Raw genomic sequence first — 23,853 nt, forward strand, 5'->3', positions numbered from 1 at the left:
AGCACAGGCTGCAGCCAATCACAGGCTGCAGCGGTCACTTGGACTGCTGCGTCATCCAGGGAGGTGGGGCCCGATGTCAAGAGAGGCGCGTCACCAAGGACGCGTCACCAAGGACGCGTCACCAAGGCAACGGCCGGGAAGTTCTCGGTAAGTAGGAACTTTATCTTTTTTTTTTACAGGTTTTTCGCTGTTGTGTTCGGCATTCACTGTCGAGGGTGCTGAAAGATTTAGCTCTTTCAGCACCTTGGACAGTGACGGGCGTTGACAAGCCTCATCTCTATGATGCCGGCTGCGCGAAAATCACGCAGCCGCGCATCAGACACGCATGACACACGCAGCTGTCAAATGGTTTTTGCGCTCGCAAAACGCTGCGTTGTTTGCGCGCGCAAAAACGCAACGTTCGTGTGAATCTGCCCTTAAAGGGGTTGTCCAAGATTAGAAAAAGATGGCTGTTCTCGAACAGAAACAGCGCCACACCTGTAAATGGGTTGTGTCCGGTATTGTAGTTTGTCAGATATGTCAGTATGTCAGGTTGTGTCTGGTATCACACACAATTCTGGGTAGGTGTGGCACTGTTTTTGGAAGAAAGCGGCCATGTTTTTCTAATCACGGACAAACCCTTAAAATCAGTACAAAACTAAAATAAAAACAAACACTACAATGTATATGGATGTATAAAGCACCTTAGAATGGAAATTTTTTTAATAAAAAGTTTAGTCAGTGTGATTAGTGCAACTTTCTAAATAGTTCTTAGATACAGCTGCTTTGTATTCTCTATACAGAGCAGTTGTATCGTTCGCTATGACCTGAATCCGTCAGGTCCACGGGACTGACGGGTTCAGTGTCAGCGGGTCCTGCGTGTCTCTGAGACACAGGATCCACCTGTAAACTCACATCTAAGTTATGAACTTAGATATTATAGATTACAGGTGGATCCTGCGTGTCAGAGACAAGCATTACCCGCTGTCACTGAACCCGTCAGTCCCGCTGACCTGACAGGAACAAGAGATAGAAAAAGATACAGCTGGTCTGTATAGAGAATACAGAGCAGCTGTATCTAAAAAAAGTAAAAAGGATTTTTAATAAAAACTTTTTAGAAAGTTGCACTAATCACACTGATTAACATTTTTATAATAAAAAATGTTGCCTTTTTAAAAGGTGTACATAGCCTTTAAATTCTTGAAAAATAAATCAATCTCCACTAAGCTCCCCCTAGTGGTGGATTCAGGAATATTATCATTTAACTATGGCTTTGCAGAGGATTTGGAGCTCTGTATCAGAAAATCAGAACTCTGATCCCTATAAAGATATATTAAGAAATTTATTGGCACGGAAATCTGGACCAAAACACAAAATTATGTTCATGTTTGGATTTACAGTTTTAGCCACAAATTGACACGGGGTCTGTGAAGCAAATGAAAAATGTATTAGCGGAAAAGTAAAAAATAATGCAAACATAAATCACTCAATACATTAAACAAGAACAAACGGCTTCCTTGAAGAAATGCTGGCGGGAGTAATGGAAGGGCTTGATTAAGATTAGAAAAGAATGGCTGCCTTCTTCCAAAAACAGCGCCACTCCATGGGCTGTGTCTGGTATTTATTTGAATGGGGCGGAGCTGCAATACCAAACTCAGCCTATGGACAAGAGTGGTGCTGTTTGAGGAAGAAGGCAGCCATACTTTCTAACCACATGCAATCCCTTTTTGATAACATGAAGGCCGAGTTAAGACGTACCAGATTGGTAGCAAATCCACAGCATGTCAGTTATGCCATGGAATTTCCGCACGGATTTCACCCCTTTAATGTTTGGGATGAAATCTACAGCACATTCCGCATGCAACACATGCAGGTTTTGCTGCAGAATTACCACAGACTTGTGGCAAATTCAGCTGCGTATTTCTTTCTACCAAATCAGACAATACAAAGAAAAGCTGTGGTTACAGGACCATTATTTTCACCCCTCTGTGTTGTTTGGACAATGCACAAGTCACTACACAAGCTGCAGCTAACCCCTTTAAAAGGGTTTCTCCAGTTTTAATATAAAAAAAGATTTTTTTCCAGCTGGTAATCAAATGTTTACAGCTAATAAATTACAAGGTATCTGCACTTATAGTGCTGTGGTAAATGACAGTAATTTAATAAAACCCCATTAGAATTGGTAATAGATTCACCAATAATATTTATATGACCAATTACGAGAGCTTTTACTGATAATCTGAGTCTCTATGATGACACTTGATGGAAATCTGTTCCATGATCATTTCTATGATGGAAATGTATCAGACATACTTCAACATGCAGGCTCGTTACAGTGTATCAGACGCATTTCTTGTAATGAGTTGTGTCAGTTGGACATAATCAGGATGGATTTTCAGCCTATGGATATAAACATATGACAGCAAGCAGAGATATTGAGAATTGTGCAGAATTGAAATGCAAAGTATATTAGAAAGTTTCAGAACTTTTCATTGCACAATAATTCAAGTTTTATATCCATAAAGCCAGGAAGCCATCTGATCCCCAATTCATTTCTGAATTAAAGGGCTTACCTTGCCGTTCCTGGGAGCGGTAGTGTACAGCGGCCACCGCTCCATTTCTATGGGGCTCCCAGGAATGTCAAGGTAAGCCCTTTTTCGTGATCGGTGGGGGACTCAGCAGTCGGACCGCTGCCAATCAGATCTTTATCACTTATCCTGTGGATAGGTGATAAATAATGATTATGGGAAAACCCTGTTTACACTTTCTCCAGTATTCAAAATGTATATGATGAGTCCTGCTGCTTTCTATGAGCGCTCCTGAACAATGAAAATCAGGCAAACCAGAACCTACTTAAATTAAGTAAATGGCTTTGACGTACGTAGAAGAGAGTGAGCCCCATAGCAAAAATCAAAAGGAGCCTTCTTTTATGGTGCCAAGTTTTGCCACCCAGGACAGGAGAACCTGATATTTGTTTACCCCCTCCAAGTACTTTCCATGACCCTGTAGAGAGGAGTCCTATAGAGATTTTCACCACCTAGTAGCAAAGAGGATGGGGCCAGCCAGAACTGGGCCCCATAGTTGTCACAGAAACTGTCTCTTTTGTAAGTAATCCCTTTGGAAATGGTGAGGGTACCTCAAACGAAACCATCTTCTACCATAATTCACCTACATAGAGGAGCATGCAGTGACATATACAGACAGGGGGGCCAATACCAATGATCAATGTGGGCACTCCATAACATTACCGGGTATTGCCACCCAGGACAGTAAGGGTATGTTCACACACACTAATTACGGACGTAATTCGGGCGTTTTTGCCCTGAATTACGTCCAAAAAATGCGCCTCGTTAGCGTTGACAAACATCTGCCCATTGAAAGCAATGGGCTGACGTTTGTCTGTTCACACGAGGCGTATATTTACGCGCCGCCGTCAAATGACGGTGCGTAAATAGTCGCCCGCGTCAAAGAAGTGACCTGTCACTTCTTTGGGCGTAATTGGAGCCGTTATTCATTGACTCCAATGAAAAGCAGCGCCAATTACGTCCGTAATGGACGCGGCGTTCAAGTGCCTGCACATGCCGTTACGGCTGAAATTACGGGGATGTTTTCTCCTGAAAACATCCCCGTAATTTCGGCCGTTACGGACGCTGCCGTGTGAACATACCCTAATGCCTGGTATTTGTTCTCCCCTCCAGGTCCTTTTCATGTCCCTTGGGCTTTAAAAAAAACATCTAACATGGGCCAATTTCCCAATTCAGTTTTTCGCACAGGTTTTCGCCACCCATTAGCAAAGAGGATGGGACTAGCCGGAGCTGGGCCACCTTTCTTCCAGGGACCAATAGCAGCTGCTCATAAGAAGTCTTCGCTCCACCGGCAGTCGGGGGTCTTCCTGATGAAAGTGACCATCACCTCCCTATTAAACACCTGGTGGTTTAAAACGTCATTCCGTGTAAGGGTTTGTCCACACGTAACGGAATTGCTGCAGACAATTTCTGCAGCAATTCCGCAGAGACTAGCAACAATTCTGCTGCCGAAAAACCACACCATTTCCTGTGTTTTTTACTGCAGAAAATGGTGCGTATTTTGCTGCGTTTTTCTCAATGTTAGGAGATGGTGACATATCCTCTGAAAAACGCAGCAATTCTGTCCACTTTCCAAAGCAGGAATTGACATGCTGCGACCCGAAAAATACGCACCGCATGTCAATTTCTGCACGGAAATTTTACGCAGCGTGTGGATGAGATTTGTTCAATCTCACCCAATTTGCTGCTGCTGTATTCCGCTGCGTATTTTCCGTCTGCAATTCTGGATGGAAAATACGCAGCAATTCCGCTACGTGTGGACGAGCCCTTAAGGGGGCCTAAACAATGAAAAAATATTCACACCCTCATCACTCAGCTTTATGTGGAAATTATACAGATCAGAATATTAATTTGATATAGAAGGCCTCTCTCGTAGATTGAATTGAGTTGCGAACTGGAAAATACAAAAAAAGATTTAGTGCTGCATTCGAGTTCGATTTCTGTGCCGTATTTTCCAAAACGACACCGGAGACACAAAGTAAAGAAAATAAAGTGTCTACTTTATCAAAATAAACTGCGTTTCCCCCAAATGAACGATGCACGTGGAATCTAAATAAATAGAAAAAAAAATGCAAAATACAATGTATGCGTGATTCACGGCAGTAAAGATTCACACAATGTTTATTTTTTAAGTATGACTAATGTTTCACTATTTTTTTTTATTTTTTTTTCGGGAACACTTGCCACCTTGCCTGGGGTAAAATACATCAAGAAAATGAGTTTGCAAGTACATGTATCATCCAGCTATGTCACAACTGTTCAAAGCGTGCACGGCAACCCCGATTAGTACAGCGCAGCGCAATTTTACTTTGTTTAGATGGTAATGAGGACATCTGTTTTACTTGTACGCCGCACAGTTTGATTATCTATATTTATCATTTCAGGAATACAAGCGATTCTAAACAATATTCCCATTTTTCTTTTAGTTATAATTGAAAATCCCCTTGTGCAAACAAAAGATGTCGAGAGAGAAGAAAAATTTAATCCTTCAACACCAAGGTAATGTGTAAACTTCCTCTCCCTTCTCCCACAGGGGCCGTAAAGGTTTAACGTCCTTTTATAAAATGGTGGAGATTGAAAACATATGACAAGTGTCTCTCTTCAATGCAGACACTAGAGAGGGATAGATCGTATCTACCATTACTTCCCATCTCTGACTGATACCAGCCGCTTTCAAGCATTGAAATTTTTACTTTCCATTTAGTCTTTTTAGGCTCTGTGCACACCACGTTTTATGGCTTAAATTTGACGTATACGCCGGGAAAAACTCCAGACGTATACGTTAAACATAGGCCGTGACAAAACAGTGGCATCTGTCACCATAACGTATAAGGGCTAGTTCACACAGAGTATTTTGGCGCTGTTTTTGATTCGGAAGCCGCGTGGGATGTGAGGCAGAGATCGCGTTTTTCATGGCGGTTTTTGCCTGCAGCGCTCAATGGCAGCGGGCGAAAAACACAGTGAAAAAAGCCACTAAAAACGCTGCAAATGTGTGCAACCGGCCTAAGTCTGGGTTCACACTGTGCTATTTTTTTTTAGATTTTAATACGGGTTTTCTTTAGTTTTAGTAGATAAAATCTCTTGTCTCTCAATGGGAGTTCATTAACCAAAACAGAAAAAAATGCAAGAAAAACTCACAATGTAAACCCAGCCGTATACACCAAATTCGTGTTCTGCTCTAACAGAAAATGTTCACACCGGTGATACTTGCTGGAACATTTCTTTGATAGCTTTGAATGTTACTGCTGCCCTTTATTGCTTTATTTCCTATACCTAAGTGATGTTTGACGGGTGTAATGCAATAAACAACACTTTAAGGCCAGGATCACACACAGTTTTTGGTTCCATTTTTTGAGCCAAAGCCGGAAGTCGATTTAAGAGGAAGGAAAGGGTATGTTCACACGGCCTATTTACGGACGTAAATCGGGCGTTTTTGCCCCGAATTACGCCCGAAAATAGCGCCTCAATAGCGCTGACAAACATCTGCCCATTGAAAGCAATGGGCTGACGTTTGTCTGTTCACACGAGGCGTATATTTACGCGCCGCTGTCAAATGACGGCGCGTAAATAGACGCCCGCGTCAAAGAAGTGACCTGTCACTTCTTTGGCCGTAATTGGAGCCATTATACATTGACTCCAATGAATAGCAGCGCTAATTACGGCCGTAATGGACGCGGCGTTAAAGCGCCTGCACATGCCGTTATGGCTGAAATTACGGGGATGTTTTCAGGCTGAAACATCCCCGTAATTTCAGCCGTAACGGACGCCCTCGTGTGAACATACCCAAAGACATAGGCTGTCTTCACTCGGGGCAGATACGCTGCGTAATCACAGCGTTAGTGGAGGACTAAATTTGGATGCAAATGTGTATATATAAGTGTAAACAATATAGAACATATTTATATATAGGTGTCAAAAATGGTCTGAATTGTCTTTCTTTTTTTTTAGTTACTACAAGTTGCTTGTCAGTGAAGTCCATTCCTTGGTTAAGATATGCTCCAAACATGACGCTGACAACTCCCTGCTGACTTTATTGCCTATTCCTCCTAAAGATCCAAATGATTACTATTCATTGGGAGACATTGTAGCAAACGGACAAAGCCTGAATGGAAAAATCATCAACATCCTTGCAGCAGTACGATGGGTACGTTAATAAAAAGTGATGTGTAGAAAGGGATTAGACTAGATCTCCAAGACGACTTTTGGTCACACGCCAGTTATAGTAAAATCGCAGCTTAACACATATTGTGGTTGTGAGACCTAAAGTCCTATGTGACAAGTATGTAACTACATATCAAGTTGTCCTTGATAACGACCTTGGGAAATGGCGGCCATCTCCTTACAGAACTTCGGCTGAATATTCTTCGTTCACATCTGGGTCGGGGTTCCGTTCATGGCTTCCGTCGGACCTTTCCGTCAGGGGAACCCATGAACGGAATCCAAACGTCAACAAACGGGTACCATAGGTTTCCGTTTGCATCACCATCGATTTTAATAGTGTGGGATCCGTTGCAAATGGTTTCCGTTTGTCAGCCTTGTGTAAGGGTTCCGTCGTTTTAATGGAATGATTAGCGCGGTCAACTACGGTATTGATTCCGTCAAAATGACGTAACCCTTGCACAACGATGACAAACAGAAACCATTTGCACCGGATCCATCACCATTGAAATCAATGTTTATGCAAATGGAAACCTATGGTTTCCGTTTCTTTCAGTTTTGATTCCGTTCAGGGGTTCCCATGGCGGAAAGCTCTGACGGCACCCATGAACGGAGTCCTGACACAGATGTGAACGAAGCCTAAGATCTCCAAAAATCTTGTAGAGATCTGTGTCTCCTGCTGGCTGGACCCAGCATTGTTGAGCAGCCACTCAAATATATTCAGACTGCTGCTAAGCAAACAGCAGGGCTATATGAGGGTAGGTTCATGTGCTACCGGTTTATAGCTATGTTAGTTCCACTAGTGTCCTCTGCATACATAATTCTGTATTTTATCCTTTTGCCCATATCACATTTAACGAATGTTATGATCTTCATGGAGGATCCAACATCTGATGCATTAATATTAAGAATTATCTTTTGTTACAGGGTCCCACCTAGAGGCCTAGTACCTGGAAAACCTTCTCTGAGCCATTCATGGGAAGCAGAGTTAAATTATACGTTTCTTTTGGCTGCCACTAGGGAGAGCTCACTGCATATAAATTTATTATAGCGCTTAATGTGAGCTGTATAAATCCCTGCACAGTAAGCTCCCCCTAGTGGTGGCTGCAGGCAGACAGAATTTTATCATGTAGTGTAACTCATTGGCTGTGTGAAGGGAAGTAGTGGATTTGAAATCTGTATGAGAAAACCAGAGCTCAGACCCCTGTAAAGAATTTTGGTCCTATAAATTATGGTTTAGGCCTGATTTACACGAGCGTGTGCGTTTTGCGTAAAGGCACTTGACAGCTTCGTGTGTCATCCGTGTATGATGCGCGTCTGCGTGATTTTCGCGCAGCCGCAATCATAGAGATGAGGCTAGCCGATGTCAGTCACTGTCCATGGTGCTGAAAGAGTTAACTGATCGGCAGTAACTCTTTCAGCACCCTCGACAGTGCATTCCGATCACCGTATCAAGTAACCTGTTTAAAAAAAAGAGGTTCGTACTTACCGAGAACTTCCCGGCCGTTGCCTTGGTGACGCGTCCTTGGTGACGCGCCTCTCTTGACATCTGGCCCCACCTCCCCTGATGACGCGGCAGTCCATGTGACCGCTGCAGCCTGTGCTTGGCTTGTGATTGGCTGCAGCTGTCACTTGGACTGAATTGTCATCCCGGGAGGTCAGACTGGAGGAAGAAGCCGGGAGTTATCGGTAAGTCAGAACTTTGTTTTTTTTTACACGTTCACGTATATTGGAATCGGAAGTCACTGTCCAGGGCGCTGAACCAGTTTAACTCTTTCAGCACCCTGCACAGTGACTGTCTCCTGCCGGGTTCGGTCAAAACAAGTTCGGCCGAACCCGGTAAACTTAGGGTTCGGTCATCTGTAAGACACTCCGTTCGGATGTTTGTAAACAGAAAAGCACGTGGTGCTTTTCTGTTTACATTCAGTTTGACAGCTCTTGCGCGAATCACGCAGTTCGCACGGAAGTGCTTCCGTGCGACCTTCGTGGTTTTCACGCACCCATTGACTTCAATGGGTGCGTGATGCGCAAAAAACGCAGATTTATAGAACATGTCGTGAGTTTTTTTCAGCGCACTCACGCTGAGCAAAACTCACGGACTGTCTGCATGCCCCCATAGAGTAATATAGGTGCGTACGACACACGTGAAAAGCACGCGCGTCGCACGCGCGTATATTACGCTCGTGTAAATGAGGCCTTAGGGTATAAATCACCTCCGTTAACCCCTGCAATGTCTAAAAACGCCTGAAATATGAGGTGATAATAAGGGTTACTAATCTAAACGTCTTTAATTCATGGATAGTCTGTATAAGCGGGGGGAAGGGGAGGCATTATTCCACCATCCCCACAGCAACAATTCAATTGTAGTAAACCCCCATTAAAAATATCCCTGTGGTGTGTTTTTGATTTCAACTAGGTGGGAGAAATGAAGTCTTTTACCACTTCTGATAAAAGAAAAGGCCAGAGGTGTGAGGTGAAGCTGTTTGATGACACCGTTGACTCATTTGCAATGATCTGGTGAGTACAGTTTACTACACACTACATTATGGCTGGTCTTCTACATTACAAAACACGCACACTGTACCTTGAGCATTGCAGAGACACATCTGACCACTGGCTGTAAACTCTGACCCCTGGTCAGAGTTTACAGTCGGACATGAGGATTCCTTTCTGACCATGTTGATAGAGAAGGTAAGATTTTTATAAATGTCAAATGATCGGTCCTGACCAGGAACAGATTATAGCATGAGCAAATTGGGCAATATCCCTGAGCCACCACCATCATCACCATCCTGCTTCCTATACATACATAATGGTGCTAGCTTTGGTATATAAGAACTTAGAATGTTTTTATTTGTGCACTACATCGAAACGGTACTACAACACTGTTGTGTATTCACTGTGGGCACGATATGGCAGCATTATGTGAGCACTATATAATACCGCTATTTGGCACTGTGGTTCTATTATTGTGCCACTATGAGGTTGTCTTATAGCGGTATTATGCTTTATTTCCCTTCCAAAAATGCATGATTGTCCAGGAGCCTGTGCACGCGTTGACCTGGCCGCGGATCTTACGATTCTGATAACCAGATTGTACTGAACTCACCCCAATTAAAGGCCCTTTTACACAGGCCAATAATTGGGCAAACGAGCGTTCAAGTGAAAACAGGGCAACGATCAGCAAACGCTCGTTCATCGTCTGATCTGCTCGTTTATGCAACAAGAAATATTATTGTTGTCGGCAGCACAACTCCATGTGTAAATAGGGAGATGCGCTGCCGACATAATGGAAATGTATAGGGACGAACGATCGTAGTAATGATCGCTCGTCCCAATATATAACAAATCATTGCTCCTTGTGAAAGGAGCAAACGAGCGCCGATCAACGAGCTGTCTCATTGGTCGGTGCTCATTGTCACGGCCCATATTTAGGACCCGAAAGCAGTGAGGACATTTTATAAAGAGAATATTTTAGAACAGTTTAGAATATGTGAAAGTAGCGTTATTACTCTCGTTTTGTGTCCCTCAATCTGGAATATAGTAGACACAACTGCTGCGAATTGTAAAAGTAAGGCCTTATTCACATGAGCGTTGAATACGTCCGTGTGATAGCCGTTAAAACAACGGCCGTCATACGGACGCAGGTATTTCAATGGGGCCGTTCAGACATCCGTTGATTCAACGGGCCGTGTGAAGGGTCCGTTGAAAAATAAAACCTGTCCTATTATCTTCCGTTTTCACGGATCCCTCCACAGGCTTAAGTCTATGCTGTTCCGTGAAAACTGGACCCGCATGGGGCACCTCGGAAGTGAAAAATGTCATGTTTTTCACATTCCGAGTTTCCCCACGCTCGTGTGAATCTATCCTAACAACAATGCAGGAAATATAATGATCTCACTCCTTATGAAAATGTAAAGCAAATCAATAATAACCATGAGATGCCGGATGCCCTTAGAAAAGTTTCAGCCAATGAAAATAGGGAAGAACTAGTAAATAGTTTTTAGAAGTTACAGCAGTAGCATTTTGTGCCACAGCCCTCGTCAAATCAGAAGGAATAAGACTAATAAAAAATAACTGTTACGTTATGGAGTCCATTTCTCTCCAATGTGCGGTTGTAAAACTAATAATAGTGCCTGAAAACAAAGTTTATTTGCATGTAAATGAACAATGCAAAATCTTCTATTAAGTGTATTTTCAAAATTTTATTGATCGGAGTTCAATAAAACACTGCAAATAACACAACCATAAGAATTACTCACAGGTGAAATGTGTTTATAGCAGCAGGAACCTGTATAATGTGGGAAATAAAGGCTGAGGTTGGGGCTACATATAAATGTGCTGCATAGTGGCTCGTGCGACTGCGGTAATTGCTAACAGTTGTAGTTTGCTGCTACTATTTGTGATCGTTGTCAATGCAGCAACAGTCACTTCCCGAGCAAGAAAAGTGAAACTGGGATGACAGAGAAAATTTTGTAAGAATTTATTTTAAAATGAATGAAGATGCGTAACTTAAAGGGGTTTTCCACTTTTTTGTAAATAAAGCTAAAAGGAGTTGTAGAGCATTAGAAAAACATGGCCGCTTTCTTACAAAAACAGCGCCACATCTGTCCATGGGTTGTGTCTGGTATTGCAGCTCAACTTCATTGAAGTGAATGGGCTGAGCTGCAATACCACACACAACCTGTAGACAGATGTGATACTGTTTTGGGAGGAAAGTAATTTTTTTCTAATCCTGGACAACACCTTTAATCGTGATATGATGAAATGTTCTGCAAGTTTACCTTGTACTTTGTGTATTAATTCATCATTCTGCTTGCTGTCATGAAATGCAAACACTATGTCCTGCTGACACAGCTGCTGGCCGTGAAAGAAGAGTAGAGGTAAACGAGCCTTGCACCTGTGTCAGTTAGGGTATGTTCTCACGCACTGTTTTCAGACGTAATTCGGGCGTCTTACGCCTGAAATTACGCCTGAAAAAACGGCTCCATTACGCCTACAAACATCTGCCCATTGCTTGCAATGGGTTTTACGATGTTCTGTTCCCACGAGGTGTAATTTTACGCGTCGCTGTCAAAAGACAGAGCGTAAAAAGACGCCCGCGTCAAAGAAGTGCAGGACACTTCTTGGGACGTTTTTGGAGCCGTTTTTCATTGACTCCATTGAAAAACAGCTCCAATAACGTCCGTAAAATACGCTGCGAAAAACGCGAGTAGTTACAAAAACGTCTGAAAACAGCTCCGTCATTTCAGACGTATTCTGCTACTGCTTGTGAACATACCCTTAGACATGAAAAGTTTTTTGGGGGACGGCAACAAGAATGTTTCCATTCACTGACACCAAAAACAGATGAAATGGAGAGGAAATGATACACAAAGTATACAGTTTCAGAACTTTTCATTATACAACGAATCAGCTTTGGAAAGCCCCTTTAAGGGAAAATCCACCTTTACAAAATGAAAAAGGAAGCAACATATACACCTTTGACATAATTTTGTTTTATTTTTTTAAATAAAATTGTCCATCAGTGTGATTGGTGCAACTTCTTAAATACATTTTATTAAAAATTGTGTTTACTTTTTGATACAGCTGCTTTGTATTCTGTATACAGAGCAGCTGTATCGTTCGCTAGGACCTGAAGCAGGCACTGACGGGTTCAGTGACAGCGGGGCGGGTCCCCCTATAATCTATCACATCAAAGGCCCCATGCACACGGCTGTAATTGCGGATCAAAGTACGGACCCATTCATTTGTATTGCCCACAGACACCTTCCCGTATATTTACGGGAAGGTGTCCGGGCCGTAGAAATAACTTGCAAAAAATAGGACGTCTTAATTTTTTTTTTTACGGACCGTGCTCCCATACTTTATAATGGGAGCATGGCCAGCAAACGCGGGTGAGTGTCAGCGGCCGGCCCTAGCCATAAACACAGACCGGGATTACAGCTACGGCCCTGTGCAGGCGGCTTAGTCATGAACTTAGATGCGATTGTCAGAGACACAGAACCCGCTGTCACGCAGACCTGACAAATACAGGATGCAGCGTAAGATACAGCTGCTCTGTATACAGGATACAGAGCAGCTGTATCTCAAAAAAATATTTATATTAAAATGTATTCAGGAAGTTGCACTAAACACACTGATAGACAATTTTAATAAAATGAAAAAAAAAAAGGTGTACATAGCGCCTTTAATGAAAAATCTCCTATTGTTTTGTGTCTACAGCTCCTCTGCAGACCTATGTGTCTCTATAGTTACAGACTACAAACAAACCCTTTATAGTCTGATCCTCCAGCCACATATTGCCACCGCTCTGTCCCCTATGTCTCAGCAACATATGGTACATTTTGTAGGTTAGCTGTGATTTTTGGAGAATTTTTGATTTAAAGAAAGAGTTTTCAGAAACCTTTCCGAGAAAATTGTAAATTGTATTTGTTTTACTGAAAGTTATTACGTGTTTTATTTGACCACTGACGTCAATGGGGAAAAAACGCCAGAACTCCACACCGAGAGCATGCCGCGTCCTCAAGAAAACATGAACTTGGCTGTCACTTCTCTAGTGTAGGATAATCTAATTGGTTGCCATATTTATAAATGATTTTACTCTTACCACATACAGCCAACATTGTTATATGATTTTCATTATTTTCTCCCTTTGTTGATCTACAGCTGGGATAATGTGTCCATCCAAGAGGCACAGACCTGGATACCAAGAGAAACAGGTTGGTATATATTTACATTTCACATCTGTATTCTGCTGCATCATAGTTTTCGGCTCCGTTCACACATGGCAGATTTTTTGCAGAAATTTATGCAACGGTTCCATACATCTGAACAGGGTTTGTAAAAAATCCCATGCTGCAGAAACAACCTCCAATTAGATGTATCAAACCAGAGCCGTCTTTATTTTGGATTCTATATGATGTGTTGTGGTACAGTGTACAAATAACTATGCCAAACAGTTCTAATTATAAGTACCATATAGTGCCATATGTTGGCCAAATGACAATGCTATACAGTGCAGCCGCCATTACCATACTCTGCAAAAATAATATATTGTACAGCGCCTAAGTAGCAGTGCCACACAAAGCCTAAGAAAATACCACCACATGTCGACTGCGCTATTGTTTCCGCCCAAAAAATGGAAAACCTTACTGAACGGAGACAAAGGGAAACCATTAGCAACGGAAGTATTACTATTGAAATCAAGGGTAACGCAAACGGAAAGCTATGGTTTCCGTTTGCCTTTCAGCTGATGGGTTCCTCGGACGGAAAGGCCCGAGGGAACCCATGAACGGAAACCAAACGCTGATTTCTATACACTTAATATTCGTAAATAATAATAAATAATAATTTCTGGTGGTCGAAAATGCCCCTGAGGCGCCTTCTTAAGCAGTTGTGGCTAATGCACCCTAAGGCTGGGTTCACACGACCTATTTTCAGACTTAATGGAGGCGTTTTACGCCTCGAATTACGCCTGAAAAGACGGCTCCAATACGTCGGCCTGTCATTTTACGCGTTGCTGTCAAAAGACGACGCGTAAAAAAGACGGCTCGTCAAAGGAACTGCAGGACACTTCTTGTGACGTAATTGGAGACGTTTTTCATTGACTCCATTGAAAAACAGCTCCAATTACGTCCGTAGTGGACGCAACGAAAAACGCGAGTACGAGCAATTACGTCTGAAATTCAGGAGCGGTTTTCTCCTGAAAACAGCTCCGTCATTTCAGACGTATTTGCCGTTATCGTGTGAACATACCCTTATGTCGTGCACACCTAGGCCGTCCAGGTATGGAACAGATTTTCAGTCACAGACATTTCTGCAGCAAATCTGCTACATGTGAACATGCCATTAAGGAGCAACTTGCAATGCAGAAAACAAAATTATTTTTTAAGGAGGGTTTCCAAGCATGTTGGTGCCTACCTTGGAGATGGCACAATGCCCCCTCCACAGTTTTACAGATGGTACAGGAATTTAAGTACACCTGGTATCCATGAATGGGATGGTGAAGGGGTTAATGGAAGTGATCTCGGACTGGAAAAGGTACCTGCAGCTTTGTGGGGGCTAAAGTCTTGTTTTTATTATACAGAGCTTCAAATCCCCTGCTTCCCCCCACAGTCAGAGTTACATATCTGCAGCCACCACTAGGGGGAGCTCACTGCATATGGATTCAAACAGCTCCCATTGACCTCTATAATAAACTCATATGCAGTGAGCTCCCTCTAGTGGTGGCGAAAATAATTTTACATTTATAACAAAATAATTTTAATCTTTTTTTTCACTGAAAGTTAAGTTTCTTGTAGTTAATTATCAATCTATTCTTGTTGCACAGGAAGTAATCTCTAGCAGCTAATCTGTACAGGGAGAGCTGAAGTGTAAATCATGGGGGAGGGACTGAGTAACAACAGCATGTAAACATCACTTTTAGGTAGTGACAGATACACACGCTCTCTTTTAGCCATTTCAAAATCTCTGCTTGCTGTCAGTGAATGGAAAATGTTCATCTATATCCAGAAGCTTAAAATCCATCCTGATATTTTGCTGCTCAGTTGTGTAGGTGTGTCAGAGCCCTTTCTGTTAGTTATGAGCCGAGCAGCTGCCCTGGTCCATTATCAGAGATGGGTGAATGTTTAAAATGTCTTTTCTTTTCACGGATTCTCCGAAATGCGGATGTGAATGATGCTGAACCTGCTGAATTTCTTTTGTCATCTCTAATCAGGAACAGTTATGGGCCACTGAATGTAAGCAATAATGTTTCCACTCTCTAACAGTAAGCAGAGATCTTGAAAATGGTAAAGAATTGAAACACAGTTTATTAGAAAGTTGCAGAACTCTTCATTATCTAACAATTAAACTGTATTTACATAAAACTGGAAAACCCTTTTAAATCACCAAACCTGGGGCTGACTGTGGTCCACAGTACATGATTCTGACACAGATCCCTACCAAGTCATCAAATCTCTGCAGTTAGCTGATGTCAAATTTCTGTGATACATCAAACATTGCTGGTGAGATAATAATGCCAGTCTATTTCATTTGGATTAGTTTTATTTGCATCAGAAATACGCATAAATTACGACTCCTTCCGAAACTCAATGGTCGCAACTGTTGTGTCAAAGACTATTTTTACGACAAATCCAGGTAAGTGATTATATGTGGGTTAAGGCTGTGTTCATATCAGCGGAAACCTCTGATGGAACCCCTCAAGGAAGGGCAACGCTGACATCTCTGTTTTAGTAAATACTCCCAGTAAAAAAAAAAACAATCCTTGCGCATCTGTTAGTAGAACTGTTTGTTGTGTCATTCCTCTGTTATTCCTCCTGGAAATGTAGGAACAAATTCACAACTGGTTGTGACTATTCCCCTTTTCAATAGGGTGTGTATTAGGGCGTAACTAGGAAAGACTGGGCCCCATAGCAAACTTTTGACTGGGCCCCCCTCCCCACACAGCCCCCCTTGTAGATAGTGCCCCCCTTGTAGATAGTGCTCCCCACCTCCCCTTGTAGATACAGCCCCAACCTCCACCTTGTAGACCGTGCCCCCCAATCAAATAAAACCAAAAAAGTATACTCACCTAGGCCGCTTCCCCGCGACGAACAGAGCTGCTCCACAATGCAGACGGGAATCTTGCATAGGCGGGCACGATCCAGTGACGTCATCACGCCGGCCTGTGCAGGGATCCTGTCCCTGCGTCTGATAGGCTGTAGGCCTCCCTGCTCTGTCATAGTGTTCAATAGTATTTGCGTCCTAAGGACTCAGATACTATTGAATGTGGCGTCGCTATCGCTGTAGCAGCCAAACCTTCTGCTAGCGGCGCCACTAAGCAAAGGGGGGCACGTGTCGGTGGGTGGCACGGGCCGCCTTATGTCGTGGGCCCATTAGCAGCGGCTATGGCTGCTACGGTGGTAGTTACGCCACTGTGTGCGTGCATATGTAGTCTGGGACTGAGGCACACACTTACAGCTCTAAGTCAAGAAGCTTAAATTCAGGACCCGTAGAAGTCTATGGATCCAAAATGTACCTTTGTAGGCCTCCAATTTTAGAGGTTTTTTTCAACGAAAAATAAAAAAATCGGGCCATGTTCCAACAAGCGCTGTATATATAATAAAGGGGCGTGGTCTAAGACAAATGGAGGCGTGGCATAATATGATGCAGATATTGTATAGAGTCAGTGTCTTCTCAAGCTCAGTGTACAGATACTTGTGTCGGGTACCAGAATAACACAATTAAAAATAACCCATGACACCGAGGTTATTATCTCAGTCATCACATTTCAGCGGTTGTAATTCTCTAATTAATCAATTGTTATAGCCAAGGATGCCAAGATCCAAACTGAGCTCAATCTAAATTCATGTCCGTCTTCATGTAGCTAGTGATTGGCAGCTAAAGTCAAAGAAAAGCCGCGATTTGTGCATGTTCATATTATGTTACAGCAAAGGTTCATATAAGAACTTAAAAGTTACTAAATTCTGCAGAATTTTGTACGGATGTACGCAACCTTTACATTCCATTTTCAGACATGCCAGAGGTGTATGCCTTATTAAAATATGCAAGAGATTGCACTGAGAATGGACTTTTGGTGGAAGAGAATGAGGATATTCTTGGAGATCCCATAAAATGTAAGTAGAATGGCGCTGTTTTATATACAGTATATATATATATATATATATATATATACACACTACCGTTCAAAAGTTTAGGGTCACTTAGAAATTTCCTTATTTTTTAAAGAAAAGCACAGTTTTTTTCAATGAAGATAACATTAATCAGAAATACACTCTATACATTGTTAATGTGGTAAATGACTATTCTAGCTGCAAACGTCTGGTTTTTAATGCAATATCTACATGTGTAGGTGTAAAGAGGCCCATTTCCAGCAACCATCACTCCAGTGTTCTAATGGTACATTGTGTTTGATAACTGTGTTAGAAGGCTAATGGATGATTAGAAAACACTTGAAAACCCTTGTGCAATTATGTTAGCACCGCTGTAAACAGTTTTGCTGTTTAGAGGAGCTATAAAACTGACCTTCCTTTGAGCTAGTTGAGAATCTGGAGCATTACATTTGTGGGTTCGATTAAACTCTCAAAATGGCTAGAAAAAGAGAGCTTTCATGTGAAACTCGACAGTCTATTCTTGTTCTTAGAAATGAAGGCTATTCCATGCGAGAAATTGCCAAGAAACTGAAGATTTCCTACAACGGTGTGTACTACTCACTCCAGAGGACAGCACAAACAGGCTCTAACCAGAGTAGAAAGAGAAGTGGGAGGCCCCGCTGCACAACTGAGCAACAAGACAAGTACATTAGAGTCTCTAGTTTGAGAAATAGACGCCTCACAGGTCCTCAACTGGCAGCTTCATTAAATAGTACCCGCAAAACGCCAGTGTCAACGTCTACAGTGAAGAGGCGACTCCGGGATGCCGGCCTTCAGGGCAGAGTGGCAAAGAAAAAGCCATATCTGAGACTGGCTAATAAAAGGAAAAGATTAATATGGGAAAAAGCTCAGACATTGGACAGAGGAAGATTGGAAAAAAGTGTTATGGACAGACGAATGGAAGTTTGAGGTGTTTGGATCACACAGAAGAACATTTGTGAGACGCAGAACAACTGAAAAGATGCTGGAAGAGTGCCTGACACCATCTGTCAAGCATGGTGGAGGTAATGCGATGGTCTGGGGTTGCTTTGGTGCTGGTAAAGTGGGAGATTTGTACAAGGTAAGAGGGATTTTGAATAAGGAAGGCTATCACTCCGCAACGCCATGCCATACCCTGTGGACAGCGCTTGATTGGAGCCAATTTCATCCTACAACAGGACAATGACCCAAAGCACCTCCAAATTATGCAAGAACTATTTAGGGAAGAAGCCGGCAGCTGGTATTCTATCTGTAATGGAGTGGCCAGCGCAGTCACCAGATCTCAACCCCATAGAGCTGTTGTGGGAGCAGCTTGACCGTATGGTACGCAAGAAGTGCCCATCAAGCCAATCCAACTTGTGGGAGGGGCTTCTGGAAGCATGGGGGGAAATGTCTCCCGATTACCTCAGCAAATTAACAGCTAGAATGCCAAAGGTCTGCAATGCTGTAATTGCTGCAAATGGAGAATTCCAAGACCAAACCAATCATTATTTCTAACCTTGTCAATGTCTTGACTATATTTTCTAGTCATTTTGCAACTCATTTGATAAATATAAGTGTGAGTTTTCATGGAAAACACAAAATTGTCTGGGTGACCCCAAACTTTTGAACGGTAGTGTGTGTATATATATATATATATATATATATATATATATACATACATATACATACATACACACATACATATCTTGTATGTTTACATTCTCTTTGGTTTCATTAGATGAAAGTTAATTAGACAGTGGCACTTTAAATAAGGCCATCTATTAAATGTCCATATAGGGTTAAAACAGCGGGAACACATGGAAGGAGAGCCAATCGGTGCTTGGCACTAGTGATCGGAGCTGCTAATATAAAATCACTTCTAAAAGCGACCCCCGGCCTGTCTTTCTGGAAGAATCCTCATTCCCAAACAGTGATCCAAAAAATTACTTTTACTGGCCATAGACAGATTTCTTTCTGGAGATGCTGGCGATTTCGACAGGATCCGCAGACAATCTAATGTCTGTGGGGACGGACCCACATTATCCCCTAAAGTCTGGAGGGAAACAAGCATCCGAAAGGTTGAGTTTCATCCTGCCTAATCCTGTTGTTTTCCGGGTCTGATCGCTGCCAATCTCCATGCCCCTACTGATATAATGGGGGGCGTTCGATCTAAAATAAAACCTTGGTCTGCTGACAGGTCTCCATTATCTCTGTAAAACATCATTTTCACAGACACGCACGTCCGTAAAAACGATAACACGGTCTTTTGTGGTGCTGATCTTTCAGAAAGTATAACATGACATTTTTTTTTTAGTGGAGACTATAAAGGATGTATATACAGTGCAGCAAATAAAAGACCGAGCTCTTCAGTCTACTGATAAAAATAATCCTGTCTATGGAATTGTTTTTGCCTACATTTCCAAGCTGAATATTGATTCCACCATTGAAAAAATAGTAAGAAATAAGTGGTGAGTACCATATCCTAGCTCAACATTACTTTTATTGATGCCGTCTGTTTTTTTTTTTTACATGCATACACTACATATACTTTTTATATCATGGCATGTGCAGTATATTGGCCAATCTGCTTGTCAGCTATAGCTAAGACTCCTGTGTATCAGGGACTCTGGGAATATTTTAAGGGATTCAGCAAAAAGACCTTACAAAAAAATTTCTTTTAGTACATTAAAATGTGAAAACAATTTATTAAATATCTTACTTCTATGCTGATATGATTATTTGAAGTTAGAGGCCCAAAGCCTGAGGCTGCACTACTGAGAGATTCTGATGAAATCATGTCCCCTACTGATTTCTATTCTCTGTGGTATTGTCATGGAGAATTTGTGTAAATCGAAATCACCAAATATATCATCGATGTACCCACATACACACACACACACACACACACACACACATAACTAGCCAGGTAGGATGTAGCTATTGTTGTATTTGGTCATTTAGATACGTTAAAGTCTCCATGACGACAAGTGTGCATCTGACAGAAGAGTTCATGTTGTTATCAGAATCTCTCAGTAGTGCAGCCTCAGGCTTTGGGCCTGTAACTTTAATCAATCATATCTCAGTGTAGAATTAAGAGATTTATGAATCGTCTTTACATTTTAATGTTCACCAAATGCCCTTTTTTTAGAATGCTCTTCTGCAGTGGCGTACATAGAAGAGAGTGGGCCCCATAGCAAGATCAAATTGGGCAACCAGGTTTTGCCATCTAAGACAGGAGAGTCTGATGTTTGCTTCCCTCTTCACTCCTCTTCCATGGACCAATTGCCCACCCCCCTACTTTGCTAACAATGCAGTAGGAAGTCCAGCACAGGATGGGACCAACCATGACTGGGCCCCCTCTCTCCCAGAGCCCCATAGCAGCTGCCTGGTGTGCCTCTGTGGTACATACACCCTTGGTCTCCTTTAATTGACTCAAATATTCTCTTTAACTGACCCATATCAATACACTCTGCCAGCGCATCTGTCAAGGAGACAAAAATAGAGTCCGTGATCCTGCCCTAATGGATCGGTTTATTTATTTCAGTACAGTGGCTTTGGAGGGTCCGGATAGGATGACAGGGGGACATTTTATTTCTCAGCTTTAATTTTTACTACCATCATTTTTCGCCCAGCTCACGATGCCATTACCCAGTCACAGATCTATCAAAAGGCTGCTCCTATACTTTCTGCAGTGAAACGTCCGCAGACCTTAAATCTGTGTTTACAACTCTGGATTTACAAGTGGACGTTACTGATCACACCGGGACTTTGTCTGGTAACTTATCCGGCAGTGCGGCAGAGGATACATTATCATGCACCGTAAGTTTTGCTTAACTTATTTTACAATTAAAATGACTCCGCATAATACATCACTTCTAATTCCTTGCCAGAAAGAATAATTGCCGCCGTTTCCCGTCGGAGGACTAGTAATGATTTCTCATGGCATATTTCCATATGTTTGATTTAGGTAGATGGATTTTTCAATTTAACAGAAGACCAGAAGACATCTTTGAAATGGAATTTTCTACTGGAACGCTGCAAAATCTATTTGAAGGTGAGAAATCTTGCACAGACTTGTCACATAAAAGATTCTATCTCCCTCCAGTCACATCGTCATAGACCTGGCATTGACCGCAGTTAAAATATTGACCAAATTTAATTTGATGACTTTATCATAGTCATAGAAGTGAGCAATACTACTATTCACCATCTTGGTATTTGTATTGCACTACCACATCCACAAATGTAATATTTCTGGCCTTTCATCAAGACACCTAAACAGGTTGTATGAAATTACCAGAAAGGACTTGCTTTCTTTTTTCCAGAAACAGCACCACCCTTGTCCGTGGACTGTGTCTGGAATTGCAGCTCAACCCTATTTACCTGAAAATTGAGACTGCTCAGACCCTTCAAAATCCTTCGGAAGTCGGGACCCCCTATCTAGTGATCGGTAGGGGGTCCCAGTGGTGGGACCCCCAGCGATCAGGCATTTATCACCTTTCCTGTGTATAGGGAATAAATATGCTTAGTGGGAAAACCCTAGAAGATAGTAGAATTTTGCAGAAGACTAGACTATGCTATTGTACCCTGTGAAAACAAAGGAAATGTGAATCCTTTGAGCCACAATCGGTTTGGCGCAAGTTAATCAGGAGAGCAGAGCCCAAAGAATCGACCCGTTCTTCACCATTAATCTCCGCAAGCAGGTATTGACTTTATCAGTTGGATGCCCTGGTCACGATTGGCTGAGAGTAGCTGAAAAGTTATCAGGAACGGAGGGAAGAGGTATTTCGGGAACAATACGAAACACAAGGATATACCTGAATTCACAGACGAGGGCTTAGTGTTAAATAGACCTGACATCATTGGTGGGTGCTGGTCTCTATGGTAACCCAAAGAAGTGGCAGCCAACTGTAGGTAGGGACCCATGGCGGCACAGCCAGTTACTGAAGGGAGGAGAACTGCCACGGCCAGCAGTGACCTGCCGGTGAAAATCTCATTAAAGAGGCTGTCACCACATTATAAGTGGCCTCTCTTGTACATGATGTGATCGGCGCTGTAATGTAGATCACAGCAGTGTTTTTTATTTAGAAAAACTATAATATTTGACGGAGTTATGACCTATTTTAGCTTTATGCTACTGACTTTCTTAATGGACAACTGGGCGTGTTTTACTTTTTGACCAAGTGGGTGTTGTACAGAGGAGTGTATGACGCTGACCAATCAGTGACCAATCAGCGTCATACACTTCTCTCCATTCATTTACACAGCAGATAGTGTTCTTACTAGATCACTATATGCAGCCACATAAACACACTATAACATTACTGCATTGTCACTGACAATGAATAGACATTACCTCCAGCCAGGATGTGATGTCTATTCATAATCCCGACACTTCTGTAGCGTCTGTGTAAGATTTACAGCAAGGCAAGCGTAATCTCGTTTTAAATGACAGTTTACAGCGTAATCTCGCGAGATTATGTTTGCCTTGCTGTAAATCTCACACAAACGTTAAAAACACTGCTGTTATCTACATTACAGCGCCAATCACTTCATGTACAATATAGGCCACTTATAATGTGGTGACAGAGACGCTTTAAAATAAATGGGGACGTAACAGAAACGTTTCTCTACATTTTTCTGTAAAAATAATCCTCTGGTCCCCCAAAGCACCAGTCCAACCCTGGCGGCCGTGACTTCCTGTAGTGAACAGTCCATCATTGGTAGTACTGGAAGAGATTCCAAAATACTTTCTGAGGCCTGTTATATCTAAAGAAACACAGGAAACTATTCCCAGTACTCCACCAGTCATCCCTGTCAATATCTTACATATTCCAGAAATTTAGATGGTCATACAATGACTATCCCCTTTCTGTTTAGGTGTCATGAACACTTTGATTGGTCCATCCCAGCACTACAGTCCTACCGGATACTTTGATAAAGCAGCTAACGATATATTTCTACCATTTTAGGCTTCTATAGCGAGCAACTCAAAGATCGGGCTGCGCGTCACCATTCTGTCCTGCAAAGCAGCAGACCCCAATGAAGCCGTAAAGCACATCAAAACCACAATGGTATAAGCAGCTTTAATATTAACCCTTACCTCTACATGTTGTGTTTACCGCAGTCACACAATGTCTGCGTGTGTTAAAATCAGCCTCTAAAATTAAGACGAATCTACCGTTCTAGATGTAAGAAAAGATGACGATTTTTATTTTTCGTTCAGACAATTTCAAATCAGAAATAAAAAATTTTGTTTCAAGTTATTTACATAGCGTCAATTATTTTGGATTATTAATATAAATCTTTATAGAATGTATGAAAGTAAAAGCGACTCCACCTTTATAGAAATCCACCCGTAATATTCTTGGAGGCCACACTTTGAAGTAATGGCCCATTTTTTGTTGTAGTATTCTCGCCGCAATTATAGATAGACACATTTTTATTTTGTAAAGAAACAATTCCAGAAAATATTAGGAATGGTTTCTATAAGAAACCGATCAAGATACAAACCG

At 42.1% G+C, this 23,853-nt stretch overlaps 1 protein-coding gene across 5 annotated transcripts in view; it reads left to right on the plus strand.

The window, feature by feature from the left end:
• MEIOB (meiosis specific with OB-fold) overlaps nucleotides 1-23,604 on the plus strand; it is a 39,217-nt gene extending 15,613 nt beyond the window's left edge. For 4 of the 5 annotated variants that reach the window (XM_075830577.1, XM_075830578.1, XM_075830579.1 and 1 more), the window contains 10 exons: nucleotides 4,991-5,063; nucleotides 6,513-6,708; nucleotides 9,139-9,239; nucleotides 13,392-13,444; nucleotides 15,768-15,863; nucleotides 17,240-17,341; nucleotides 19,653-19,806; nucleotides 20,971-21,157; nucleotides 21,306-21,392; nucleotides 23,311-23,604. In XM_075830577.1, coding sequence (XP_075686692.1) covers nucleotides 4,991-5,063; nucleotides 6,513-6,708; nucleotides 9,139-9,239; nucleotides 13,392-13,444; nucleotides 15,768-15,863; nucleotides 17,240-17,341; nucleotides 19,653-19,806; nucleotides 20,971-21,157; nucleotides 21,306-21,392; nucleotides 23,311-23,418 — 1,157 coding nt within the window. In that variant the 3' untranslated portion in view covers nucleotides 23,419-23,604. The remainder of the gene's footprint in view (nucleotides 1-4,990; nucleotides 5,064-6,512; nucleotides 6,709-9,138; nucleotides 9,240-13,391; nucleotides 13,445-15,767; nucleotides 15,864-17,239; nucleotides 17,342-19,652; nucleotides 19,807-20,970; nucleotides 21,158-21,305; nucleotides 21,393-23,310) is intronic. The other variant, XM_075830580.1, reaches the window with a different exon arrangement.
• Nucleotides 23,605-23,853: the final 249 nt, after the last annotated feature.

Source organism: Rhinoderma darwinii, chromosome 6 (genome assembly GCF_050947455.1).
Source record: "Rhinoderma darwinii isolate aRhiDar2 chromosome 6, aRhiDar2.hap1, whole genome shotgun sequence".
Lineage (NCBI taxonomy): Eukaryota > Metazoa > Chordata > Amphibia > Anura > Rhinodermatidae > Rhinoderma > Rhinoderma darwinii.